This window comes from Caretta caretta, chromosome 14 (assembly GCF_965140235.1).
Source record: "Caretta caretta isolate rCarCar2 chromosome 14, rCarCar1.hap1, whole genome shotgun sequence".
In the NCBI taxonomy this organism is placed as follows: domain Eukaryota; kingdom Metazoa; phylum Chordata; order Testudines; family Cheloniidae; genus Caretta; species Caretta caretta.
Genome location: NC_134219.1, coordinates 8,237,688 through 8,261,527, shown reverse-complemented (window position 1 = coordinate 8,261,527; position 23,840 = coordinate 8,237,688). Strand labels below are relative to the sequence as shown.

General features: G+C 41.6%; 2 protein-coding genes across 2 annotated transcripts in view; one reads left to right on the top strand and one right to left on the bottom strand.

Moving 5' to 3' along the window:
• The window catches only part of PITPNC1 (phosphatidylinositol transfer protein cytoplasmic 1), a 196,526-nt gene extending 194,881 nt beyond the window's left edge, over positions 1-1,645 (bottom strand). The window contains exon 1 of the mRNA XM_075119212.1: positions 1,429-1,645. Within this exon, the coding sequence (XP_074975313.1) occupies positions 1,429-1,645 (217 nt within the window). The remainder of the gene's footprint in view (positions 1-1,428) is intronic.
• Positions 1,590-22,898, top strand: PSMD12 (proteasome 26S subunit, non-ATPase 12). The gene is made up of 11 exons (XM_048817324.2): positions 1,590-1,715; positions 4,735-4,794; positions 5,110-5,238; positions 11,412-11,519; positions 16,337-16,441; positions 17,562-17,711; positions 17,868-18,002; positions 18,674-18,786; positions 19,789-19,963; positions 20,645-20,722; positions 22,444-22,898. Exons 1-11 carry the CDS (start codon positions 1,608-1,610, stop codon positions 22,651-22,653), a joined length of 1,371 nt encoding a protein of 456 aa, XP_048673281.1. The 5' UTR covers positions 1,590-1,607; the 3' UTR covers positions 22,654-22,898.
• The last annotated feature ends 942 nt before the right edge of the window (positions 22,899-23,840 follow it).

Here is a 23,840-nt window from a genome sequence, read left to right as displayed (position 1 = left end):
GACACTAGACTGCACAACAATGTCTTGCATTAAACAGTCATTGTGTTAGATCAACATGCCACTTTACAGTATGATTTATGTTGCATTAATAAAGGCTGGGATGCAACTTGCCCTGTTAAAACATCATCACATCTCATCAAAGATATCGCCTTTTGTGGTCATGTTGTATGAAAGCAGTGACACTCAGACCTCAGTGGTTCAGGAGCGAAATTAGCGATCAATATTACCCAAAAGAGCCACAGTAGTGTGAATTCATCATGTCATTTACCATAGTACAATGTATTCATATTTAAACAGTAGGACAGGGAAAATATTTAGTTGACATATATTATTTTCACGGCAAAATGACTGACCAACTATTATTATTTTATTATCTACAACTTCTTAATAACATAGTAAAAGCATCCTGATTGGTTAATAATCAAATCACACAGCGTTTTAATATCACATGCTGCAAAGAGCTACAGGAGGAACAAAAAGAGCCACTTCATGAGCCTCATTCTGAGTATCACGGCATGAAAGCATTATCACGCTGAAACATGCTGCCATACAGCAATGTCAAAGCATCGTCACATGGACATGCCACCTTAGTGATGAGATCACGGCAAACTGACACCAAACTCAAGTACCAGCATCCTGCTACATCATAACAGCACAGTGTTCAAGAATCATTGTGCCATGGTGAGATGGTACCTTCACTTGGGACCTGATGTTACACCAGAGTGATCCCACAGGATAAAACGGTACCTTTACATTCAGGTACCATTCAGCCTGATACTGTTTTGTGGGTTCAGTGTGTGTCTCTTTGGAACATTATTGTAACCAGGGATTAAAGCAGATTGAAACAGGAAGGGGAGCTCATACCAGCCACCCAGCAAAGGCAGCCCGAGAGGAAGAGGGGGTTGTAGGGCAGCACCGCTTACCTAACTCAAAAAACGTCGGGGGAGGGGGGAGGAAGGCGGAGATGGGAGGGAGAGGGAAGCCTAAACACAACAGCACCTCTCCCCTTCCTTCAGCTAAAGCTTATTGACCAAAAAGAAAAGGAGTACTTGTGGCACCTTACAGACCAACCAATTTATTTGAGCACAAGCTTATTGACCGTTGCCCCTCCAGAGTCCCACCCCAGCCAGGGCCCTGTTTTTGCCCCTCCCCCACACCTGCTTCCTACCCCCCTCCCAGGGCCCTGCTCCTCCCCACATCTGTTCCCTCCCTAACATCCAAAGCCCTGCTCCCCCCACCCCCACCCCCGGCCAAGGCCCTGGTACTGCCCCTCCCCCAAGCCCCACTCCGGCCAAGGCCCGGCTACAGCCCCTCCCCCTCGCCAGTTCCTTCCTCCACCGCAAGGGCCCTACTCATGCCGCCCCCGCCCGCCAGGGCTCTGCTACTTCCCCTCCCCCAGGTCTGCCTCTCCTCCTCCTCCTCCCTTACCTCCTCCCCGCCAGGCAGGGCCCTGCAGCGGCTGTGGGGTGTCTCCGCCAGTGCCTGCGGGGTCCTGCCGCGAGCCAGCTGCCCGCGCTGCTGCCTGAGTGGGTGCCCCTACTGGTTTCCGGTGTGTGTTTGAGGCCGGGCCGGGGACGCAGCGCGGAGCCGAGCCGGGAGGGGGGGGGATGGCGGACGACGGCGCGGAGCGGTCCGACGGCCGCATCGTGAAGATGGAGGTGGATTACAGCGCCACGGTGGATCAGCGCCTGCCCGAGTGCGAGCGGCTGGCCCAGGTAAAGGGCAGCCGGCGGCCGCGGCGGGGGCTGAGTCATGGCGCGGCCCGGGCTAGGCCGCCCGCCGGGGAGCCGGGCCGGGGGACGCTCGCGGTGCAAGGGGGCTGAGGGAGGTACGCCGCAGCAAGCGCCCCCGCAGTGGGGGAGAACCCCCCCTCCGGCGGGGGGGGATGGGCAGGGCCGGTGTTTGCTGCGAGGGGGTCAGTCCCGACTCCCCCGGGGGGGGGGCCCAATCACGCTCTGGGTCCGCCCCCCTTCGGAAACAGGGGAGAGGTGAATGCGCTGGGGGCCGCGGCGTGAGGGGGAGGGGGAGCGGGAGCGCTGCGGGCTTGATGTATCTGTGTCATGACCGGTCTCCTGCTATGGACAGCGCCGTGCCCCTCCCCGCTTCACACAGCCACGGGACCGGGCACGGGGCGGTCTCCCAAGTCGTCCAGCTTGCGCCCCGAGGGCCCTGCTGCGGCATGTAGTGTGCTGGTGGGATCGGCAGAGACCCCCACTGGGTGGGCGGGGGGGTGTGCCGCTTATGGGATGGAAAGGACGAGCCAAGCCCACCAGCCTGGTGACTGGTGTGCACAAGGGATCTGCAGAGAGAGAGAATAACCACCAGCGTGCAGCAATACGCCAGCACAGACTAAGCTGTACGAAGGAATCCCTCCCGGCTGGAGGATGGAGACCATCTAAGAATACAAGGATGACCGTACCGGGTCAGACTAATGATCCACCTAGCCCAGTATCCTGTCTGCCTACAGTGGCCAGTGCCAGGTGGTTCAAAGGGAATGAATAGAACAGGCAGTCAAAGAGTGATCCATTCCCTGTCCTCCACTCTCAGCTTCTAGCAAACAAGTGTGTTCCTGTGACACCTGGTATTTTAAGGCCCTTGTGTGCAGGGAAGGGGGCTACAGTAGAATCCCAGGAGAGCAGCTATGGATTGTGTGTAGTGACAAAACTGTGCCCCCTCCTACCCTTTCTACTTCAGCGTAGCCAGACACAGACTGCCCACTGCAGCATACATTGGGATCCTGGAGGCATCATTCCCCCCAGCAGCCAGACTTAGGCTTTATGCTGCAGCTTGCCCTTTCCAAATAGGTGTAGCCTGCAAAATTGCATAGGGAGGAGGTGGACTGATGCCATGTATGACACGTGTACAGTGGTGATGCACAAGAATTAGGAAACCAAGGATATTTCCCTGCAATATAGTCAGTCAGGCACAGGCCATATATGTCATTGTGCAGTTTATTTCTGTGATTGTAGGTGGACATATACTAGACAAGCTATGGTACACAGTTTGAAGGGACTTGGTCAGGATAAAAATAACTTTTGGAAGAAAATTCCCTTATCTGTATTACTAATACCTTAATGCCTTCTAAAAATTCTTCCAGTTTTTATGCTTAAGTAGCCCAGTGCTGCATTGTTTGTTACAAACACCTCTATTAAGTGTAGCTAAAATACTTGTTTGGAAATGTAATCTGTTTTTGGATCTAAAGTTCCTTACAATGGCCTTTAAATCCCATAGACAAATATAGGACATATAGTCCACAGTATCAAATGACTGCGGGCATTGTACTCCCTTGATTAGGATGTATATGAAGTGCAAAGGCATGTGTCACCTACCTCCTGGCTTGCTCTGTTTAATATCGGAAGGGAGAGATGGGTAACAGCAACGTTTTTTGTTACAGTATTTAACTACATTTTTATTTACTTAGGCTTTGTCTTGAATAGGTTAAGTAGTCCCAAGGCAGACCCAGACTCAACTTTTTTTCCTAGTGTACATGCCGGGTAATGCTGATAGTTTAATTTAAGTGGTCATGTTCTAGTTTAGGCTAGAATTTGGCCGACTAAATCAAATTACAGGTGTTACCTTTCATCTTCATTTGGATGAAGTTTAGGAATTTAAATCTGGCTTATCGAGCATGTTTTCAAGCTTGACCACATTTCCTTGTAAAGACACAGCCTTACTGTGTGTCATGTGAGAATGGAGGCGTATGGGTATACTGGGAGAGGAGGAATATACTTATATGCTTTTTAAATTGATGGTTACATTCCTGCCTTCACCATACTGTTACTTATGGTAGCTCTCTAGCTGAGGGAACGTGTTCTGTTTTTCTGTCTCTTTTTTAAATTATGTGTTACAGTCAGCTATACATTTAAACCGGCAGCTTTTCAAAATCTCCCTAATTCAAGTAGTCATAGCTTGACAGCCCTGAGATTATTCATAACTCCAGATTCCTAATGTGAAAATGTGTACTGTTGCAACTGAGTGTCATTTCTGTGTGGAGTTATCTGTATGGGTCTGTGAATTTCAAGGAAAGCTGAGATATACTACAACAACTAATTTATTTAAAGTGAGGGAAGTTTAAGTATCTGAAGGTGGGATTTTTTTAAATTTAAATCAATAATTAAAGCATAGACACGTTTTACATGAGAAAGAGGGAATGGGTTTGTGACTCAAGTGATCTGGTTGTATTCCTGGCTCCGTCACTGACTAGCTGTGTTGTTTTGCATGGGTTATTTAACAGATACTTTCAAAAGTGGCTTTTGATTTTGGGCATCAGTTTTTGGATGCTGAGTTTCAGACACACAAAGTCCTGCTTTTTAAGTACGCTGAGCTGCGACCGGTCCAAATGATGTTAAAGTATGGTCATGACCTCTGAACATCAGACTCAAGATGTCCCAAGTTAGGCACTCAAAACCAAAGGCCACTCTATAATTGTTTCCCTTAATTTCTGTATGTGTTTCCCCATCCATAAAAAAATGGGGGTAATGATACTTCCACCTTTGTAAGACACTTTGAGATATACAGATGAAAAGTGCTATATAAATGCTAAGTATTATATTAATGTTTATTCCTATCTTCCTTGTTAAAAAATAAACTACATTGAAATTAGTCTTTCGCCCTGATTTTGCTTATGCTTTTTGATTATGCTTTTTCTTCTATAACACATTTAGCTATTCTTGGGTTAAACTGTTCTGTATTTTTTTCAGTGTTGGTCCTAATAATGTTTGTCCATGATATTAGGAAGGAAGACTTCAAGAGGTCATTGAAACCCTACTCTCTTTGGAAAAACAGACACGAACGGTAGGTAGACTATGCTGTGCAACACATTTATTTCTGGGGTGTTCTCTCGTGTGTTCCCTCTTTCCCTGGCAGATAGTGGTGCTAGTGGGAAATTAGAGTGGTTGGCTCTGCCATGTTCCCCCTTTCCTTGATGGTGGTGGAGCGGGTGGGAAGTCTGGCTCTGTGCCATATTTCCCCATTCTTTTGAAGATAGTGGGTCTGGAGTTATAATGGATTATTGCTCTTGTTTTTGTATTGTCAAGGCTCTGCAGTGGTAGTGGCTCGGTAGTTTTAAGTTGTGTATGTAGTCACTAATGCACTTCTTGTTTGTTGCAGGCCTCTGACATGGTTTCCACGTCCCGTATCTTGGTTGCTGTAGTAAAAATGTGTTATGAAGCTAAAGATTGGGATGCTCTTAATGAAAATATTATTATTCTGTCAAAGAGAAGAAGTCAGTTAAAACAGGTGACCTTATATTTTTTTAAACAAAGAAATGCAGCTGTTTAGGAAGGAAAGATATCATGTTACCTTTCTAATTCAGCTTCTATGTAGTACCTGTGCTCTTTGTGTTTTAATAGCCTTCTGAATATACTAATGCCAGCTTCTGTTGCTGCTTCTGATAGGCTTAGTCAAGGAGGCTTGTGTGCTAAATTCGCCTTGCTGTCATCCACATTAACCTACTGAAAAATGCACTAGGGATGTAAAATATTAAACAGTTAAACGATAAGTATTAGTCTTACCGTTAATATATTGCAGTTAATTTTTAAAACAGATTGGCGGCAGCCCCGGATCTCTGCTGGATGGGGACAGGCGGCAGCCACGGACCTCTGCCGGGTGGGGCCCCCATCATGTTAACGGTTAAACGGTTAACCAATATAATTTTAATAGTTAAAATGGATACTTTTTAAAATGGTATTTACATCCCTAATATGCACGCACTCATGCATGCTTAACTGCAGCCTTCGCTCATGTTGCCCTTTTTTTTTGTTTTGTTTTGTTTTTCTCTTCTGTTCGTTTGTTAGGCACTGTCCCAAGAATTTACAGACATCCTAGGTGTAAAATTTTCAAAAGTGATTTAGGCTTCTAAATTCCACTGAAAGTCAACGGGGCTTAGACTCCTAGGTGCCTGAGTTGCTTTTGAAAATGTTCCCTTTTGTCTTCATATCTCTCTAAAGCTCCTAGCACCCTGCTGCTGTATCAACAGTAATCTGTTCACTAATTCCTCTGAGTGAACACATCCTTAATTTAATGTGAATGTGGGATTCCCTTAAATTTTGGTCACTTTGTTCTGGAGCTTAACATCAACTCAAAAAACTTCATTGACTTTGTCCCCTTTGTTTATGGTTCTTATCTTTGAATCTTATTTCTGATATTTTTTTCTAGCCTTTTAGTTGTAATCCTAGATTCCTATTCTCCTCCCTTTATGCCTCTTCAGTAGCTTTCACTTTAAACACAATATTTAAACATCCTCTGCAGCTTTTTGTATTAATTCCAATCTCCTCCATTTCTTGCTCATTTCCAGCATCTGTTAAACTTTCTTGATCGCTACCTCACACTACACCTAGGTTTCAAGTCTCTGATAACTAGCAACACCAATTCCTTTTTTTGCTTCTCTATTTAGGTATCTTTAACCCTGTTGATACTATGGTACTGTACCTAGTTTTGTGTTAATACATTGGTCACATTATATTCTCCCCTAGCCTCATGAAATGCCAAAAAGCTATGCATGATAAAGAGACTTCTTGTTTGCCCATTCCACTTTGGTCTTATTTATATCTGTTCACTCTTACATAATTTCATGGTTGAGATTTCTGCACCTTCCTGTTACCTGTTGGTGATATCCGGAATAAACAAGTCTAGACCCAATACAGGTCTTGATTAATTCCTTTTTTTAGACTTCCTCATTTATATTTAGTGGGGATGGATCTCTACCAATGTGCACCCTGGAATAGGACCCCACTGTCATGCCCCAGCATTAGAGAGTACTCTGTCATATGCTCCAACTGATATATTGTGGAAATGATACATCAATGTTGGGAATGGAGGGATGGGGTGAGGCAGAGCAAGGGACAGCCTGAAATGTAAAATTCCGTTAAGCAGTCCAAAGTTGGGGAAAAGCCATGGTGTATTGCCTACCTATTCTCTGCTGTGTTCTCTGAGAGAGATGCTTAGCCCTGATCACTGAGGTCTGCATCCTTTGCAGTTCTTAATCCAAGAAAATGTGTGTCATTAAGCTGTTCTTAACTAGTATTCTAGTCTTGTATGTCAAGTGTTTCTGAAGTGCTGATGCTTGGGATTGCCTACAATTCCAGTTTATTCAAGCCTCATGAAAGACGCTAATCCACACTAGTCAAGCATGACCTAGCTCATATGAAACAGGATTACTAGTGACTTTTGCTTACATGTATATCTAACTGTTGACTTTGGTTGAGACACCCAGGATTTAGTGAGGAAAGGTACATGAGGATTGTAAAGTCTGATATTTCAGACGAAGTTGTAACCTCCACCTCTTTAAATGCACCTAGGTATTCAATAATGTTATATCATAGGGGGATTTCTATTTGACCCTAGCTGGTGATCAGCTCTTCTCTTCAGACCTATGAAGATTGATATGTCTTAATTTTATTTTAGTGATTGTAAATGTAGATGATATTTTTATTTATGCTTGATAGCAGAGCAAACTGAGCTGTGTGGAAGGAGATACATTTTTAGGTTGCAAAAAAATTTAGTTGTACGTTTTTTCCCCCTTTTGTGTTGAGAAGAAGTGGGGGGGAAAGGACTAAGATACTTAGCACATACTGGAATACAAATACAATAGTACAGCAGAGCAGTAATTAGCTCACAATGGTAAAACTGACTTTTTCCAGAAGAAAATGAATTATGAAATTGATATTGCAGTTTTTGGTTTACATGTAAAGTGTGATGTTAAACTGCAACAAATCTCAGAGTAGCAGTCGTGTTAGTGTATATCCGCAGAAAGAAAAGGAGGACTCGTGGCACCTTAGAGACTAACAAATTTATTTGAGCATAAGCTTTCGTGAGCTACAGCTCACTTCATCGGATGCATTCAATGGAAAATACAGTGGGGAGATTTATATACACAGAGAACATGAAACAATGGGTGTTACTATAAACACTGTAAAGAGTGTGATCAGGTAAGGTGAGCTGTTACCAGCAGGAGAGCAGGGGGAGGGCCCCTTTGTAGTGATAATCAAGGTGGGCCATTTCCAGCAGTTGACAAGAATGTCTGAGGAAGGGGGGGGGGGGGAGGAGGAAATAAACATGGGGAAATAGAAAAAGAGTACTTGTGGCACCTTAGAGACTAACCAATTTATTTGAGCATGAGCTTTCGTGAGCTACAGCTCACTTCATCGGATGCATACGCTCAAGCTCAAATAAATTGGTTAGTCTCTAAGGTGCCACAAGTACTCTTTTTCTTTTTGCGAATACAGACTAACACGGCTGTTACTCTGAAACCTGTCATTATGGGAAAATAGTTTTACTTTGTGTAATGACCCATCCACTCCCAGTCTTTATTCAAGCCTAAGTTAATTGTATCCAGTTTGCAAATTAATTCCAATTCAGCAGTCTCTCGTTGGAGTCTGTTTTTAAATTTTTTTGTTGAAGAATTGCCACTTTTAGGTCTGTAATCGAGTGACCAAAGAGATTGACGTGTTCTCCGACTGGTTTTTGAATGTTATAATTCTTTTGATGTCTGATTTGTGTCCATTTATTCTTTTACGTAGAGACTGTCCAGTTTGGCCAATGTACATGGCAGAGGGGCATTGCTGGCACATGATGGCATATCTCACATTGGTAGATGTGCAGGTGAACGAGCTTCCGATAGTGTGGCTGATGTGATTAGGCCCTATGATGATGTCTCCTGAATGGATAAGTGGACACAGTTGGCAACAGGCTTTGTTGCAAGGTTAGGTTCCTGGGTTAGTGGTTTTGCTGTGTGGTGTGTGGTTGCTGGTAAGTATTCGCTTCAGGTGGGGGGCTGTCTGTAAGCAAGGACTAGCCTGTCTCCCAAGATCTGTGAGAGTGATGGGTCGTCCTTCAGGGTAGGTTGTAGATCCTTGGTGATGCGCTGGAGAGGTTTTAGTTGGGGGCTGAAGGTGATGGCTAGTGGCGTTCTGTTGTTTTCTTTGTTGGGCCTGTCCTGTCGTATGTAACTTCTGGGTACTCTTCCAGCTCTGTCAGTCTGTTTCTTCACTTCAGCAGGTCGGTATCGTAGTTGTAAGAATGCTTGATAGAGATCTTGTAGGTGTTTGTCTCTGTCTGAGGGGTTGGAGCAAATGCGGTTGTATCGTAGAGGTTGGCTGTAAACAATAGATCGTGTGGTGTGGTCTGGATGAAAGCTGGAGGCATGTAGGTAGGCAAAGCGGTCAGTAGGTTTCCGGTATAGGGTGGTGTTTATGTGACCATCTCCTATTAGCACTGTAGTGTCCAGGAAGTGGCTCTCTTGTGTGGACTGGTCCAGGCTGAGGTTGATGGTAGGATGGAAATTGTTGAAATGATGGTGGAATTCCTCAAGGGCTTCTTTTCCATGGGTCCAGATGATGAAGATGTCATCAATGTAGCGCAAGTAGAGTAGGGGCATTAGGGGACGAGAGCTGAGGAAGCGTTGTTCTAAGTCAGCCATAAAAATGTTGGCATACTGTGGGGCCATGCGGGTACCCATAGCAGTGCCGCTGATTTGAAGGTTCACATTGTCCCCAAATGTGAAGTAGTTATGGGTGAGGACAAAGTCCAGCCACCAGGTTGGCTGTGACATTATCGGGGATACTGTTCCTGATGGCTTGTAGTCTATCTGCTACCCAAGATCCATAAACCTGGAAGTCCTGAACACCCCATCATCTCAGGCATTGGCACCCTGACAGCAGGATTGTCTGGCTATGTAGACTCAGGCCCTACGCTACCAGCACTCCCAGCTATCTTTGAGACACCACTGACTTCCTGAGGAAACTACAATCCATCGGTGATCTTCCTGAAAACACTATCCTAGCCACTATGGATGTAGAAGCCCTCTACGCAAACCACTAACCCAGGAACCTATCCTTGCAACAAAGCCCGTTGCCAACTGTGTCCACATATCTATTCAGGGGACACCATCATAGGGCCTAATCACATCAGCCACACTATCAGAGGCTCGTTCACCTGCACATCTACCAGTGTGATATATGCCATCATGTGCCAGCAATGCCCCTCTGCCATGTACATTGGCCAAACTGGACAGTCTCTACGTAAAAGAATAAATGGACACAAATCAGACGTCAAGAATTATAACGTTCAAAAACCAGTCGGAGAACACGTCAATCTCTTTGGTCACTCGATTACAGACCTGAAAGTGGCAATACTTCAAAAACAGACTCCAACGAGAGACTGCTGAATTGGAATTAATTTGCAAACTGGATACAATTAACTTAGGCTTGAATAAAGACTGGGAGTGGATGGGTCATTACACAAAGTAAAACTATTTCCCCATGTTTATTCCCCCTGCTGTTCCTCAGACGTTCTTGTCAACTGCTGGAAATGGCCCACCTTGATTATCACTACAAAAGGGCCCCTCCCACCCCCCTCCACTCTCCTGCTGGTAATAGCTCACTTTACCTGATCACACTCTTTACAGTCTGTATGGTAACACCCATTGTTTCATGTTCTCTGTGTATATAAATCTCCCCACTGTATTTTCCACTGAATGCATCTGATGAAGTGAGCTGTAGCTCACGAAAGCTTATGCTCAAATAAATTTTAGTCTCTAAGGTGCCACAAGTCCTCCTTTTCTTTTTGCAACAAATCTGTTTATCGTGGTCATACAGGTCTACACTTTATGTGAGAACACATACATTTGAAACTGGTATGCTGACATCAACCAGAAATAACTTCATATTTTTCTAGAAATTTACAGATACCACAAAGGAAGGGACAGTATACCCCACTATTTATTTAGACCAGGGTAAAATGCATACTGAACACTTCCTTTTATATTATGGAAATCTGGTAGCAAACAGATAAGCTCTTTCCAGCCTCCAAAGTAGTCAGTTTGATTTGGCATAAGAAAATATCAATTCTGCTCTTCAAGGGAAAAGCGTAGCTAGAATGAATCCCCCAAACAAGTAAATTGAGAACAAATTTGAAAGAAGTGATATAGACACATCCCGTTTGACTTGAGCCAGCCTCTGATCTCAGTAACATCTTCCTGTGGAAGGTCATCTGCTCACTTTGGTTATGTCTACCTGGGGATAAAAAACTCGTGCCTGGCCTGGGTCAGCTGACCCGAACTCCCGGGGCTCAGGCTGAAATGCTCTGTGAGGGGGGGCTCAAACATCTACACAGCAATTTTTGGCCCTGAAGCCGGAGCCCCACGAGCCAAAGTCAGTTGCCCCAGGCCAGCCATGGCCATGCCATGGGTCTTTTATTCTTCTCTTTTATCCTGTTAAGTTCATGCCTAGTAGGAGTGAAAACAGCCCCTCCAACACACCCACACGCTTATTTTGGGAGAGAGTCCATTTACGTTGATATTAATAGTCCTCGTATCTTAATATTTTATTATAAATACTCCAAGGTTATATTTTTGGCACACTTCTAGAAATCTAAAAATAGAGTAATATTTTGTTTTGCATTGTTTACACCAGGCAGTTGCTAAAATGGTTCAGCAGTGCTGTACTTATGTTGAGGAGATTACAGACCTACCAATCAAACTGCGATTAATAGACACACTGCGTATGGTAACAGAAGGAAAGGTAAGACTTTTTTTGTTTTCAGACTGGAACCTTTTGATGTCTTGTGGCATAAATAAAAAGGATATTTGCCTTTCTTAAAGCATGTCTTGTTACCATTATTTCCTTTTTCTGGTTAGAGAGAGAGCCAAAACACATTTTGAAATTAATCTGATAAGGAAATCTGTATATTTCTATTCAAAATATCTTGGAAAATTATTTCCCTATATTGCTCATTTAAGTAGCTTGTTGGAATACTTTAAAAAAAAAAGTCTCTATTTTAATGACACCTTCAAGTATTAAAGCTGAGAATTCTAAAAATTCAATTTAATGGTGTTTGTTTACTTTTTATGTCTCCTTTTGTGCAATGAAAATAGACTAGTCAGTTTTACTTCCTTATTCTGGTGAATTAGCATGGTGTCGAATGCTTCTGTTCCAAACACTGAACGTGATTTTTTTGTTTAAAAATCTTGATGTAGGAATTTTAAAAAAACAAAGGACAAAAACCAAAACAAAAAATATAATTCATGGGAACATTTCTGTTAGGCTTAGCTTTTGTACAATTTGCTTTTAAAAAATGCAAATACTGAGTTCAACTGGACCCTACAATGTCTTTTTAAGATTTATTTTCAGTACTTATTGTTGACTATAAGATTTAAAGTTGTGTACATATCCATCATCATCATCATCAAAGGCAAATTCAGAAGGGACATAGCTTCCTTGTACATCAAGTACCTCCTGGATAGATCTCTGGCTTGGTTCTTCAGACAATTTAGTTAGATGTGCAGTCTTTTTCCATCAGTGGCAGTCTTATTGCATCACTGAAGCTTTTGGTGACCATGAGACTGCTGACAGTGCAGCAGCATTCCTCTTTTGTGATTACCATATCTATTAATTTTCATAATCAAACAACAAAAAATACAAAAAGGTAAATGACTTACACCTTGTATATGTTCTCAAGTACTGCACAGTTCACAGGATTTCCAATAAAATTATGCAATTACGCAACTTGTCGATGCTGCAAGACTGGACAATACAAAATCAGACAGTTTTACTCAGGTGTAACATGTTAGGATGGAGGGAATTATACAAACAAAAAAATACACTAATAGGTGTAAAGGTGAAGGAGGGGACCACAGGGCAGTGGACAAGGACAGAAAAAGCAGAGATGTCAGGTGGAATGGAAGGCTGGCATTATTTGATCTATCTTAACATTTTTTGTCCAAACATATATCAAAAAAAATCCATATTTCTTTGAATTCATATTGGTCTCTACATCGATAAGCGATTCTTTCTTTTGCTGCTAACTCATACTGGTCCGAATATCACTGCTTTATTCCAGGCATAAGCCTACTCCTCCATTTATGTAACATCATGGACTTGGTAATCATTGCAGCCCTCAAGAACCAAAATCTTTGCAGTGGAGTTAAACACAGCATAGTAGGTACATAACCTAAGATATAACTTTCAGCTGAGGTTTGGTTGCTGAGGCCAGACACTATTTTTCACTAATGTCCACCTCTTTTCACAGCTGTCTGACTGTTGGACAGTCCCATAGTATATGCATCAGGGTTCCTTTTTCTTTCTTACAGCACCAACAAACGTCAGAGGACAGGGACCCCATCTTGCCAACCTCTGTGGTGTCCAGTACATTATGAGTAGACTATTTTGCTGAGAATCACAGAAGCATTTGTAACATTCTGTAATATTCTCTACCATTGGGCTGTGATAACTTCCCTTTCTATGGGTTCACAAAAAACTCCAGACCAGTGGAGGGCCTATTCATTAGTAAAAGCATATGTAGTAGACATAGCCTAAGGAGTTTATGAAACCTTTCCAAGGTTCCCAGTTGCTCTGGAACTTCTGGCAGTCCTAGGACATCCGAACCAAATTGATACATCAACAAATGTTTTAGTTGTAAGTACTACCACTCCGTTGAAGGTGGCAGGTCATGTTGTTGCATTAGTGTTAGAAAAGAAACAAAGCTCTCATCCTTGACTAATTGGGAAATCCCTATAATATTCTTGCTCAGCCAATTCTTCCAAATCACAGGTTTTCTCCTTCCTCTTTTCACCCCCCCCCCCCCCAATTTGCAAGGCTGGGGTACCTCAGATAGGTGCTTTTGGATGACGGTGAGGATGAAAGTGGTACCTCTTTGCTAGGATTGCCCAGACCCTTCATGCAACCACCCGGTTAATGCTGAAGTGGTTGTAACCTAGAGTTGGAAGCTGTCACAGTCACAGTCAAATAGCCCCGTGGGAATGTCACAGTAAAATTGCCCCCCTTTGGGGTTCCCTGGGTAAGCACCAGCATTGTATATCACTAATGCCTATATAGGCATATACATAAAAATGGATTTTGGGAGGGGTTGAAGGTGAGAGTGTGGAGTGAAAAGTTCCTTTGCAGGTTACAAGAGGCCGTTAGGGGAGGAAGGGAAAAGGGAATGGGTTAGCTCGACGCTCCAACTAGGTCCAAAGATAAGACGCTGACTCCAGCCCAAGGCCATGGCACACAACTGACTCTCAGCTGCCTGCCAAAAAAAACGGGGGCCTGAATTCCAACCCCGACCAGCCGTAAAAACAAAGCAGTAAACTAAACTGCCAAAAATTGCAAAAACTAGTAAAACGGTAAAGGCCAGTGGGGGGGGAACAACAGTTTTGCATCCCTAAAGCCGGGGTGTTTTAAAAAAGCCACAAAAGGCCAGTGTGGACTGGTACAAAAAGCACGGGGGACAAAAGTCCCTAAACAAAACGCCCCAAAAAACCCAAGGACTTAAAACCCTCCTAAAAGCTAAAGCAAATAAAAAAATCAACAGCAGACCCTGGATGGCCTGTGCACAAAACAAAACTCTTGTCCACCTTTCCCCCTCTTCTTCTTATGTTACACCCAGGCTTGGCCAGCCTTGGGTTGTGCATGTGTAAGTATGAAAGTGGGTTAGGGCATGGGCACTAACGCTTTCTTCCTTCCTCTGAGTGACATGGGAAGCACCCCGCATTCACCGCTGTTATTTTATTAATAAAGCTTTAAAACTTAGTCACTTGATGTGCTCCTTCATCTCCTCCCCTCAAAGTCCTGCGGCCTCAGCCTAATCACCTGATGCCCCAGGCAAATTGGTAACATAAATCTGTCACAAAGCTACATGATGGTACTGGCTAGGGGACTTAGTTTTGTCCATATTGTAACCAAACCAGTGTGTGCTGTTGCTTGCACAGGCAGATTGGCCGTCAGCTGCAGTGATTCACCAAAATGAGCCAACAAGGCAATGTGATTGGCTTATTTGAGGTCTTGAAGCAAAATGGTGGTCAGCCAGACACTACCAACAGCTGCCTCTTCGAGCTTATCCATGTTGGTATTGAACAATGATGGTGACAGGACACAGCCTTGCTGAACTCTTATGGAAATAGGAACCTATGCTGTGTGTCTATCATTAACTTGAACTGAGCTTTTTGTTCCATTATAGAGCTCTTCTATCAATGACACTATCTTCCCAGGGACATCAGGTTGCCTTATTAGATTCTCCCAAGCGTTGCTCAATACGCTGAATAAAAGGGCTGAAAGAAATCTGTAAAAGGTGCTGCACGTGACTTATTAAATTCAGACATCTTCTCAAAAGGCTGTCTCAAGGTAAAGATCTGGTCGTTAGTGGAATGACCAGGTCTAAAACAGCACAGCCTTTGCTGTGAAATGCATCACTGATTCAAGACATTAACATGGAAACAAAGATTTTCTTGGGACTGCCAACAGTGTAATACCTCGGTAGTTACTCGCTTCGGCCTTGCTGCCCTTTTTGATGAAGGGCAAAATAACACCCTTCTTCAACTCATTGTGGATGGTGTTAGTGTGCCAGAAGGTCTGGAAGAGCATATGCAGTTACAATGACAAAACACACCAGTTTTCAGCAGCTGAGGATTAATGTTACAAATTGTATATTTATGAAGTTATGTTACACATGTAAAAAGTAAAGGAGTAAGGATGCATCCGATGAAGTGAGCTGTAGCTCACGAAAGCTTATGCTCAAATAAATTGGTTAGTCTCTAAGGTGCCACAATTACTCCTTTTCTTTTTGCGAATACAGACTAACACGGCTGCTACTCTGAAACCTGTTACACATGTGTTACTCTTAGTCTTATTAGGTATGATAGAAAATTAACAAAATAGGAAGTGTATCATAGAAGTCTGTGTTTATTTACTCTTACACCTTTTACCAGTTCAAATCAAGCCTAGGTAGCTGGTAACCAAAAGTTGTGAACTAATGGCTGGTCAGAAGTGCTTGTAAAAGGAGATAGTTTCCATCCGAGTTTGTGGTAGACAACAGTTCCCATCACAAAATGAGCCATCATTGTTTGCTTCACTGAGAGTCTTGGTAGAGAGATGAATGAATTATCTTATTCCTGGATGCTGACCTTCCAGATCAGGGTTGAGACTCAGTAACAAAGGAAGCTTTGCAGTGTTGCTGCCTCTGAATATTGCCAGGGCTACAGCACTGGTCGTGAATAATAGATTAACGAAATATTAAAAAGAAGTGTTTCCTATTGTAATGGTTTTTAAATACAGACTATACACTCTCCTTAAACTTAATTTGAGTTTCCAAATATTAAACTCTTATTGTAGCACAGAGAAAACTTCTATGGAAACATTTCTTAAAGCAGGTGTAACATAAATTAATGCTCTACTCACAAAGTCATCACATTATGTTCACTTCATTTAAAGAACAGTAGAAAGATTTCAATGAGACTATTCATGAGTGTAAAGTTACGCAGATGTGTGTATTGTAGCCTTAGATGTAACACGCTTTAACTTAGTAAAATAAGTTTCAATGTTGGATTTTATTTTAATTCCAGATCTACGTGGAAATTGAGCGTGCTCGTCTTACAAAGACACTTGCAACAATAAAAGAACAGAATGGTGACGTGAAAGAAGCTGCTTCAATTTTGCAAGAACTACAGGTAATGCATCATATGGTTCATAAGTGTTTCACCTACAAAAATCAATATTTTCTCAACAACTAACAGTAAGATTGTAGAGAGAGCTGAGGCTTAATTAAGCATAGCTATCCAGGAACCAATTAACTGTATTCAGTGGAAGTGTAATTAGATTTAAGATGCTCTAGCTCTGCTAATTTGGCTGATGCTGAAAATTACTCAGCATATTTTCCTTTTGGGAAAGGAGGTTCCCATGTATTAGCTGGTACAGAAGATTTAGTCCTAATTAATCTTTTGACTTCTGGAACAGAGAATTCAAACTCTCTCACGCCAGCATTCAAAATGAAGTGTTCTTGGATCCACTTGTTCTTTGTTGTTTTTTTGTTTGTTTGGGTTTTTTTACATGAATTTGGCACAGGGAACTGGCTCTTGATGTGTCTGGAAGGAATTCCCTCCCATGTTTTATTCTGCTAAAAGAGTAGTGTGTGGGTCCTTTGGGCTGAGTTAAGGATGTGAGGGTATAACCAAAGAGAACCCTAAACTTTTTTCACATTTCTATTTCTTCAGAGCTTGAGAATTCCCATCTGTTTGCCACATAACAGCCACCGTTTTTTCTGCTGAAAGGGGTGGATACACTTCCTTCAAAGCTAATGAATGTTGTTGTTTAGTCATCTAGTGTGTGGATGCTTTGTTCAAAGGTAGAGATTTCTGAGTAAAATTAGCTTCTTGGTTACAATGCCTTTCTTAAGAAACTTTTCCAGAAAACAAGAGGCAAATGTTTAAATGTGTGTGTGCATAAATGAAGCGTGTCAGTGGGGGTTTGTGTATGTTGGACTATGCATGCATAAACAAGTGCATAAGGCAAGTTTTGGGGGGGATTTTGGCTTATGTGCATACTCTTTGGGTGATTTAAATGCACGCGGTCAGACCGTATGAATTTGTCCTCTGTTATAACATATATATGATGCTCAGTAAGTCCATGTAGTAGAATTCTACATATAGCAGCTTTGGTTGAAAGCTAAATATTTTATAATAAGCACATGAAAGAAGTATGATGAAAATCTTTTGCTAGACGGGCATGCATCTCTCCTTAACATTATTAAATAAAGATCCATGGAGTTAAACACTTCAGTTTCCTTTTTAGGTGGAAACCTATGGTTCAATGGAAAAGAAAGAGCGGGTGGAATTCATCTTGGAGCAGATGAGACTCTGTTTGGCTGTAAAAGACTATGTTCGGACCCAAATTATCAGCAAAAAAATTAACACCAAGTTTTTCCAAGAAGAAAACACAGAGGTAAAGTTGATGGAGGGATTTTTTTTTCTGTCAGTCTGTCAGTTCTCTTTGTGCACAGGAGCTTTTGTATAGTCAGTCTTTGGAATTCAGTTGGCTGTAATTTGTGAGATTAGTGGATCTGTTTCAGATTTTGACATTTGTTTGAAATTGTTTCAGAAATCAAAGCTGAAATACTACAACTTAATGATTCAGCTGGATCAACATGAAGGTTCCTACCTCTCAATCTGTAAGCACTACAGAGCCATTTATGATACTCCTTGTATCCAGGCTGAAAGTGAAAAATGGCAGCAGGTAAAAACGTGGCAAATGGAACTGCAGCAGTTCATAGTGGCAGATACCCATTTTACTGTATATTTACTGTATTTGTTGGAGATGAACATGGATCCTTTAGTCCATCTACGTGTATATGAACATTAACAAACTGTCTACATAAGGAGGAATATAATAAAAGCAATTATGCGTGTTCTTATGTAATTAGTATTTGTATCAATGACATATAGTGTATGTTGTCTTAAATTCTGAGGATGACTTAACTTCTCCATTTCATGAGTGAAAGCCTAGAACAACTTGTGAAATTAAATTCTGAACAATATTTTTCTGAATTTATGGAGCTAGCTCTGAAACAGCATACACAATGCAAATGCTGCAAACTCAAGATTGTTTTTCTCTTAAATGCTATCATTACAAATAACTTGACCTGAATCATCTTGCCTTGTGATCAAGATGTAAAAGTTTTGTTTTGACCAATTTAATTATTAAATTTATTTTTATTTTGTTTTATTACCTTAGTTTCTTAAAAAAATTGAGCCTTACAGAATGTATATTGTTATATGTACAGTAGATTAGCCCCACATACATTTTATTCATATTCTGAGAACTGCTTTTGTTTTGACATCAGTATTGTGTTTTGTTTTGTTCTGTTTTTCTGTAATAAAAAAACACCATTTTTTTCCTTTGAACAGGAACTGAAGAATGTTGTTCTGTATGTTATCCTTTCACCTTACGACAATGAACAGTCTGATTTGGTACACAGAATAAGCAGTGACAAAAAGCTAGAAGAAATCCCTAAGTATAAGTAAGTATCTTTTGAATAGTCCACTCTGACAAAAAACCAAACAAAAAAACAGCCCTTTAAGGAGAGTTTTGAAGGCAGAAGGGATTCAGCTACTGTTAGTCTACTGCAGTGGTTCTCAACCTATTTACCATGGTGGGCCGGATCCAATGCTACCTGTATGGCCCTGAGAATGTCACATGGGCCGCAGCTCTGTGCTGATTGGGCCACAGGTTGAGAACCATTGGTTTACTGTAAATATTTCCTATACAATTAATGTGGTATGAAAAAAAAAATCTATAAAGATGTTTTTGTGAGTGTGCAAATTAGAATTATAAATAGTAACATAAATGTGTGTCTGTGTTGGAGAGTTCTGAATTCTGGACATAGTCTGAACAGCTATTATTCCATAATACTTCACTAAATAATACTGAGAGTCTAATTTTCAAAATATGGTCCATATACATATTATATCGTTACATGCATATGATAGAATTTACATGTGCAAACCCTTTTTGCATAAGCACACGGAGTACAAATCAAGCATAAATTACTTTAAATGTTGTTGTTTGCCCCCATGGATGTACATACGAGAATTGCAGATGGACAGGAGAGACTGGGTTGATGACACCCCCTTTTAAATTTAGCTCCGAGTATCTGTCTCTCCCAAAACAATACTGTGCAGCTTGTATAGTCAAGTACAGCTGTGCAAAGTGGGTGTGAAATGGTTTGGTTTGGTAGAATTTGGCACAAATTTGCACAGGTGACTAAGATAACATATGGTACAAAGAAGTGGAAATTGAGGCTGTAGAGTGTGTGTGTGAGAGAGAGAATCAGTCAGTCAATAGGAAGTGTTAATGTAAAATCTTCCCATTTGTGAATTATAAATTTTAAAGTGCTGAGTAGAATTAAAAGTTATAATTAGTAGTGATAAAATCAAGCTGTTTGCTATGGCCGGATTTTTAATACAAAATACAAGTTTTATTGGTATAGAATTGTGAACTGATTTCATTAAACCATTTACAGAGATCTTTTAAAACTATTTACCACTATGGAGTTGATGCGCTGGACTGTCCTAGTCGAGGAATATGGAAAGGAATTAAGAGAAGGAAGTCTTGACAGTCCTGCCACAGATGTCTTTGGCTATACAGAGGAAGGTGAAAAGAGATGGAAAGACTTGAAGAACAGAGTTGTGGAGCATGTAAGTACAGCCTGTTTTTTAACCATTCTTACAATATAAATTAAGCATGGAATTGCTAAAAATGCTTTTTGCTTATTTTATTTACAAAGAGAGGGACAGGAGAGAAGATATGAGAGAAGCTGATAAGTTGTCTTTTCTTCTTTTCATAATGTTCTACTTCTTTTGCATTCCTGAAATGTTAATTTTTTAGGTATGTGTCTTTGCTAGCCGCTGATGCTGTGTCAAAAAAGTAGATCAAGCACTCTGAGAGTGATGCACATTCCACCACTTGGGCTCAGAAATCATAAACTAATTTTTGCATTCACTTTAACAAATTGGAATATAGCAGTTTGTGCAAACAATGGAATGATAAACAAAACAGCACAAGTGCAAACAAATACTTAATATTTAAATAGGGCTTACATGAGTTATAAGACTCTGCCCTGTGAAATTCTGCTTAGGGTAGAAACTTGAAAAGAGTGCAGTTTAATATTAAATCTGTAGTTAGTATCTTGCCTTTGTATATGCAGGAGAATTGTATGTATCCAAGAAAAGACCCCTTATTCGTTTACATACCTTTCTCTGGATAAGCCATTATAGCAACACAAGTCCTAATCAGTTTTTAACATTGACTTTTATATTTTTGGAGCCTGTCAGTTATTTCTTGCAAATAACCCTCTACTGTGAACACTTTTATTCCAGAATATTAGAATAATGGCAAAATATTATACCAGAATTACAATGAAGAGGATGGCACAGCTCCTGGATCTATCTGTTGATGTAAGTGTTGCTCAGGATATCCTCAGCATTCTTCTTAGACTTGTCCATATGGTAGAGAACTCAGTATTCAAGAAAATAGCTTTTTGACTTAATTTGCATTTCTTTGCATTTGGTGTTTTTTAAGATGAATAATATATTACAAGTCTATCACAAATAGTGTTTGGAACAGCCATGCATCCAGTGCAGAAAGAGGAGGTAGAAATATATCACTCTGAGTAAAGAACCTGGAGGAAGAAAATTTGCCCTCTCTCATACTTATGCTTATCACTATAGTATATGAGCGCCTCACAATCATTAATGTATCTAGCCTCAAAACAGCCCTGATGATATTGCTTTTAGTCTCTGATGCCCATCCTTGTGTAACCAATGCTTTCCAGCTGTTACCATCAGAAACTAAATGGAAAAAAAACAATATTAACTTTCAGAGAGATACAGGTAACATTAATTGAATTTTGGTTCAATAATTATAATTCAGAAACTGTTTAAAATCTCTCAGGAGCAATAATACAGATGTTAAATAGAATATTTTTCAGTTTTGCCTCTGATAATGAGTTTATAGCAGGGGTGGGCAAACTATGGCCCGTGGGCCAGATCTGGCCCATTAGGGCTTTCAGTCCAGCCCGCAGGATTGCCAGCCCCGTGGCGCAGCGGGCTAAGGCAGGCTCCCTGTCTGTCCTGATTATGCACTGCTCCCGGAAGTGGCCAGCGCAACATCCTTGCAGCCCCTGGGGGAGGGGAGGCAGAGGGCTCCGGGTGCTGCCCTCACCTGCAGGCACTGCCCCCCGCAGCTCCCATTGGCCGGGAACGGGGAACTGCAGCCAATGGGAGCTTCAGGGGTGGTACCTGAAGGCGAGGGCAGTGTGTGGCTGAGATGCCTGCCCCACCCCACCCCCCAGGAGCCACTGCTGAACATGCTGGCCACTTCCGGGAGAGGCACGGGGCTAGGGCATGCAGGGAGCCTGCCTTATCCCTGCTGCACGCCGCTGCCATGCCGGAGCCGCTTGAGGTAAGCTGCAGCTCGCCGGAGCCCACACACCAAACTCCTCCAGCACCCCCAACCCCTTGCCCTGAGCCCCCTAGCCCCCTGCCTTGATCTCCCTGCCACACCCCTCTGGCACCCCAACCCCGTGACCTGAGCCACCTCCCGCACTCCGCACCCCCTCCTGCACCCCATTGGCATTGGGAGGGCAAATTCACAGCTTGTTTAGTTCAGAGTATTTTGCTTTAAGATGTTTTAATTGCACCTCCTGTTCTGCACAGCACCACCTCACAGAAGCATCATTTACCTGACCAGTGTTTGTACAGTGTAATTGGTGTGGAATTTAGCAGTAGAAATCATGTTCTGGAAGCTGTTTAGCCAAGTGCTCCCAGTGTATGTTAAGAGGCTTTCAGATGTAATATATTTGACTTGTGCAGTGTGTTAGATGTATCTTGAACTGAAAATAGATGTTAACTGTTAACCGTTAAGTGTGGCTAACATCAGAACTTGCTGACCTTAAGTAGTTTAGTATCTACAACATAAATCCAATGCCAGAGGCGTTAATATTAAATATTATGGCCACTATAAGTACCGTAATTCTAAGAGACTGTATTACTGTTAGTATTGGTAACACCTCAGTCACACTGCTGTCGTGTTAACTGGAAATTTGAAAACAATATTGGGTATTTTGTTAATTACAAATGCTGTTCTCCTTATTCAATGCCGTTTGTCTCCTTTGCAGGAATCAGAGGAGTTCCTGTCCAACCTAGTAGTAAATAAGACCATCTTTGCAAAAGTAGACAGGTTGGCAGGAATTATCAATTTCCAGAGGCCCAAGGACCCAAATAACCTACTCAATGACTGGTCTCACAAGCTCAACTCACTGATGGCCCTAGTTAACAAAACCACACATCTTATTGCCAAAGAGGAGATGATACATAACCTGCAATAAGATGCTTCAGTATACTTAATGCTTTTGAAGAAGGCATTAAAACTTGGTAATAGACTATTATCCCAGTGTATATTTGGTTTATTTTCTCCCTACCAAACCCTCCTTGGCCAAAACTTAGAACATGAATAAAAACTCTTGAATTCTTGTTGACAGTTAAGTTCCCTTGATTATTCAGTTAATTGTTAAACATTTTTTTGCTACAGTTGGTGACAACATAATAAAATGTATTGCCTGTGTTATCAAAATTAGTCTTGTGATTTATCCCAGTAGTGGTTTTTTTTTTGTTTTTTTTTTAAATTTGTAGATGTTTGTCTTGATCCACGTAAGAAATAAGTCTGCACTTACTACTTTACATGGTTACTTTTGTTTTTGAAGATGTGTGGGGTATGCTGTGACATTTTTGGCAAGTATTTTACAAATAAAATGCACCAAAGTAATGTCCAAGGATAAATATTTAATATGTCAAAGGTCTAACTTGTATAAAGACCAGGAAATTCAGGTTTAAGACTGATGCTTCATTTTTCTTTGTGCTTCAGTATTGCAGAGGTTTTAGACCCAGCACTTCATCTTATAAAGGCAGCTTGGATTTCTCAGACGTAGCTCTGAATTTCCTGGCTTTTATGGGTATGGGCCAGCTCCTTAATTTAACTGTGTTGTGGATTTTAATTTGTAACGGCACCAGTAGCACATAATTAACTTGGTTGATGCTTCAAATCCACCCTCTTGTTCTGTTCATTTTGCCTTAATTATATTCCAGACAAGAGAGACTTCTTGCTTGCTTTAACTGGTCATAAGAGAGACAAGGAGGGGTGGAGTGGCTTTCCAGATGCCAAGAGAAGCCTCTGGTAATCTGAAAAAGCAAAGATGATATTTAAGTGTCGGTTTCTAGAAGTCTGTGCAACAACTCCAAGATTGGCCACACAGGGTATTTGGAGAGCCACACACTACGCATAATAGGTAGTTTTTTTGTTTTTTAAATCAATTTTTATCCCTTGGGAGGTATGTATTACTATTATAAAATGAAGATGGGCAAAATTTGAACTGGAAACTTCTTCTTGGTACTGGACTTCTCATGATATGTTTGATATTTCACAGTTAATGGCAATGAAGAGGCTAAAAGGGACACTATCAGGTTAAAAAACGCTTTCTAAATAATATAAATGTTACAGTATCATAGATGCTAAAAC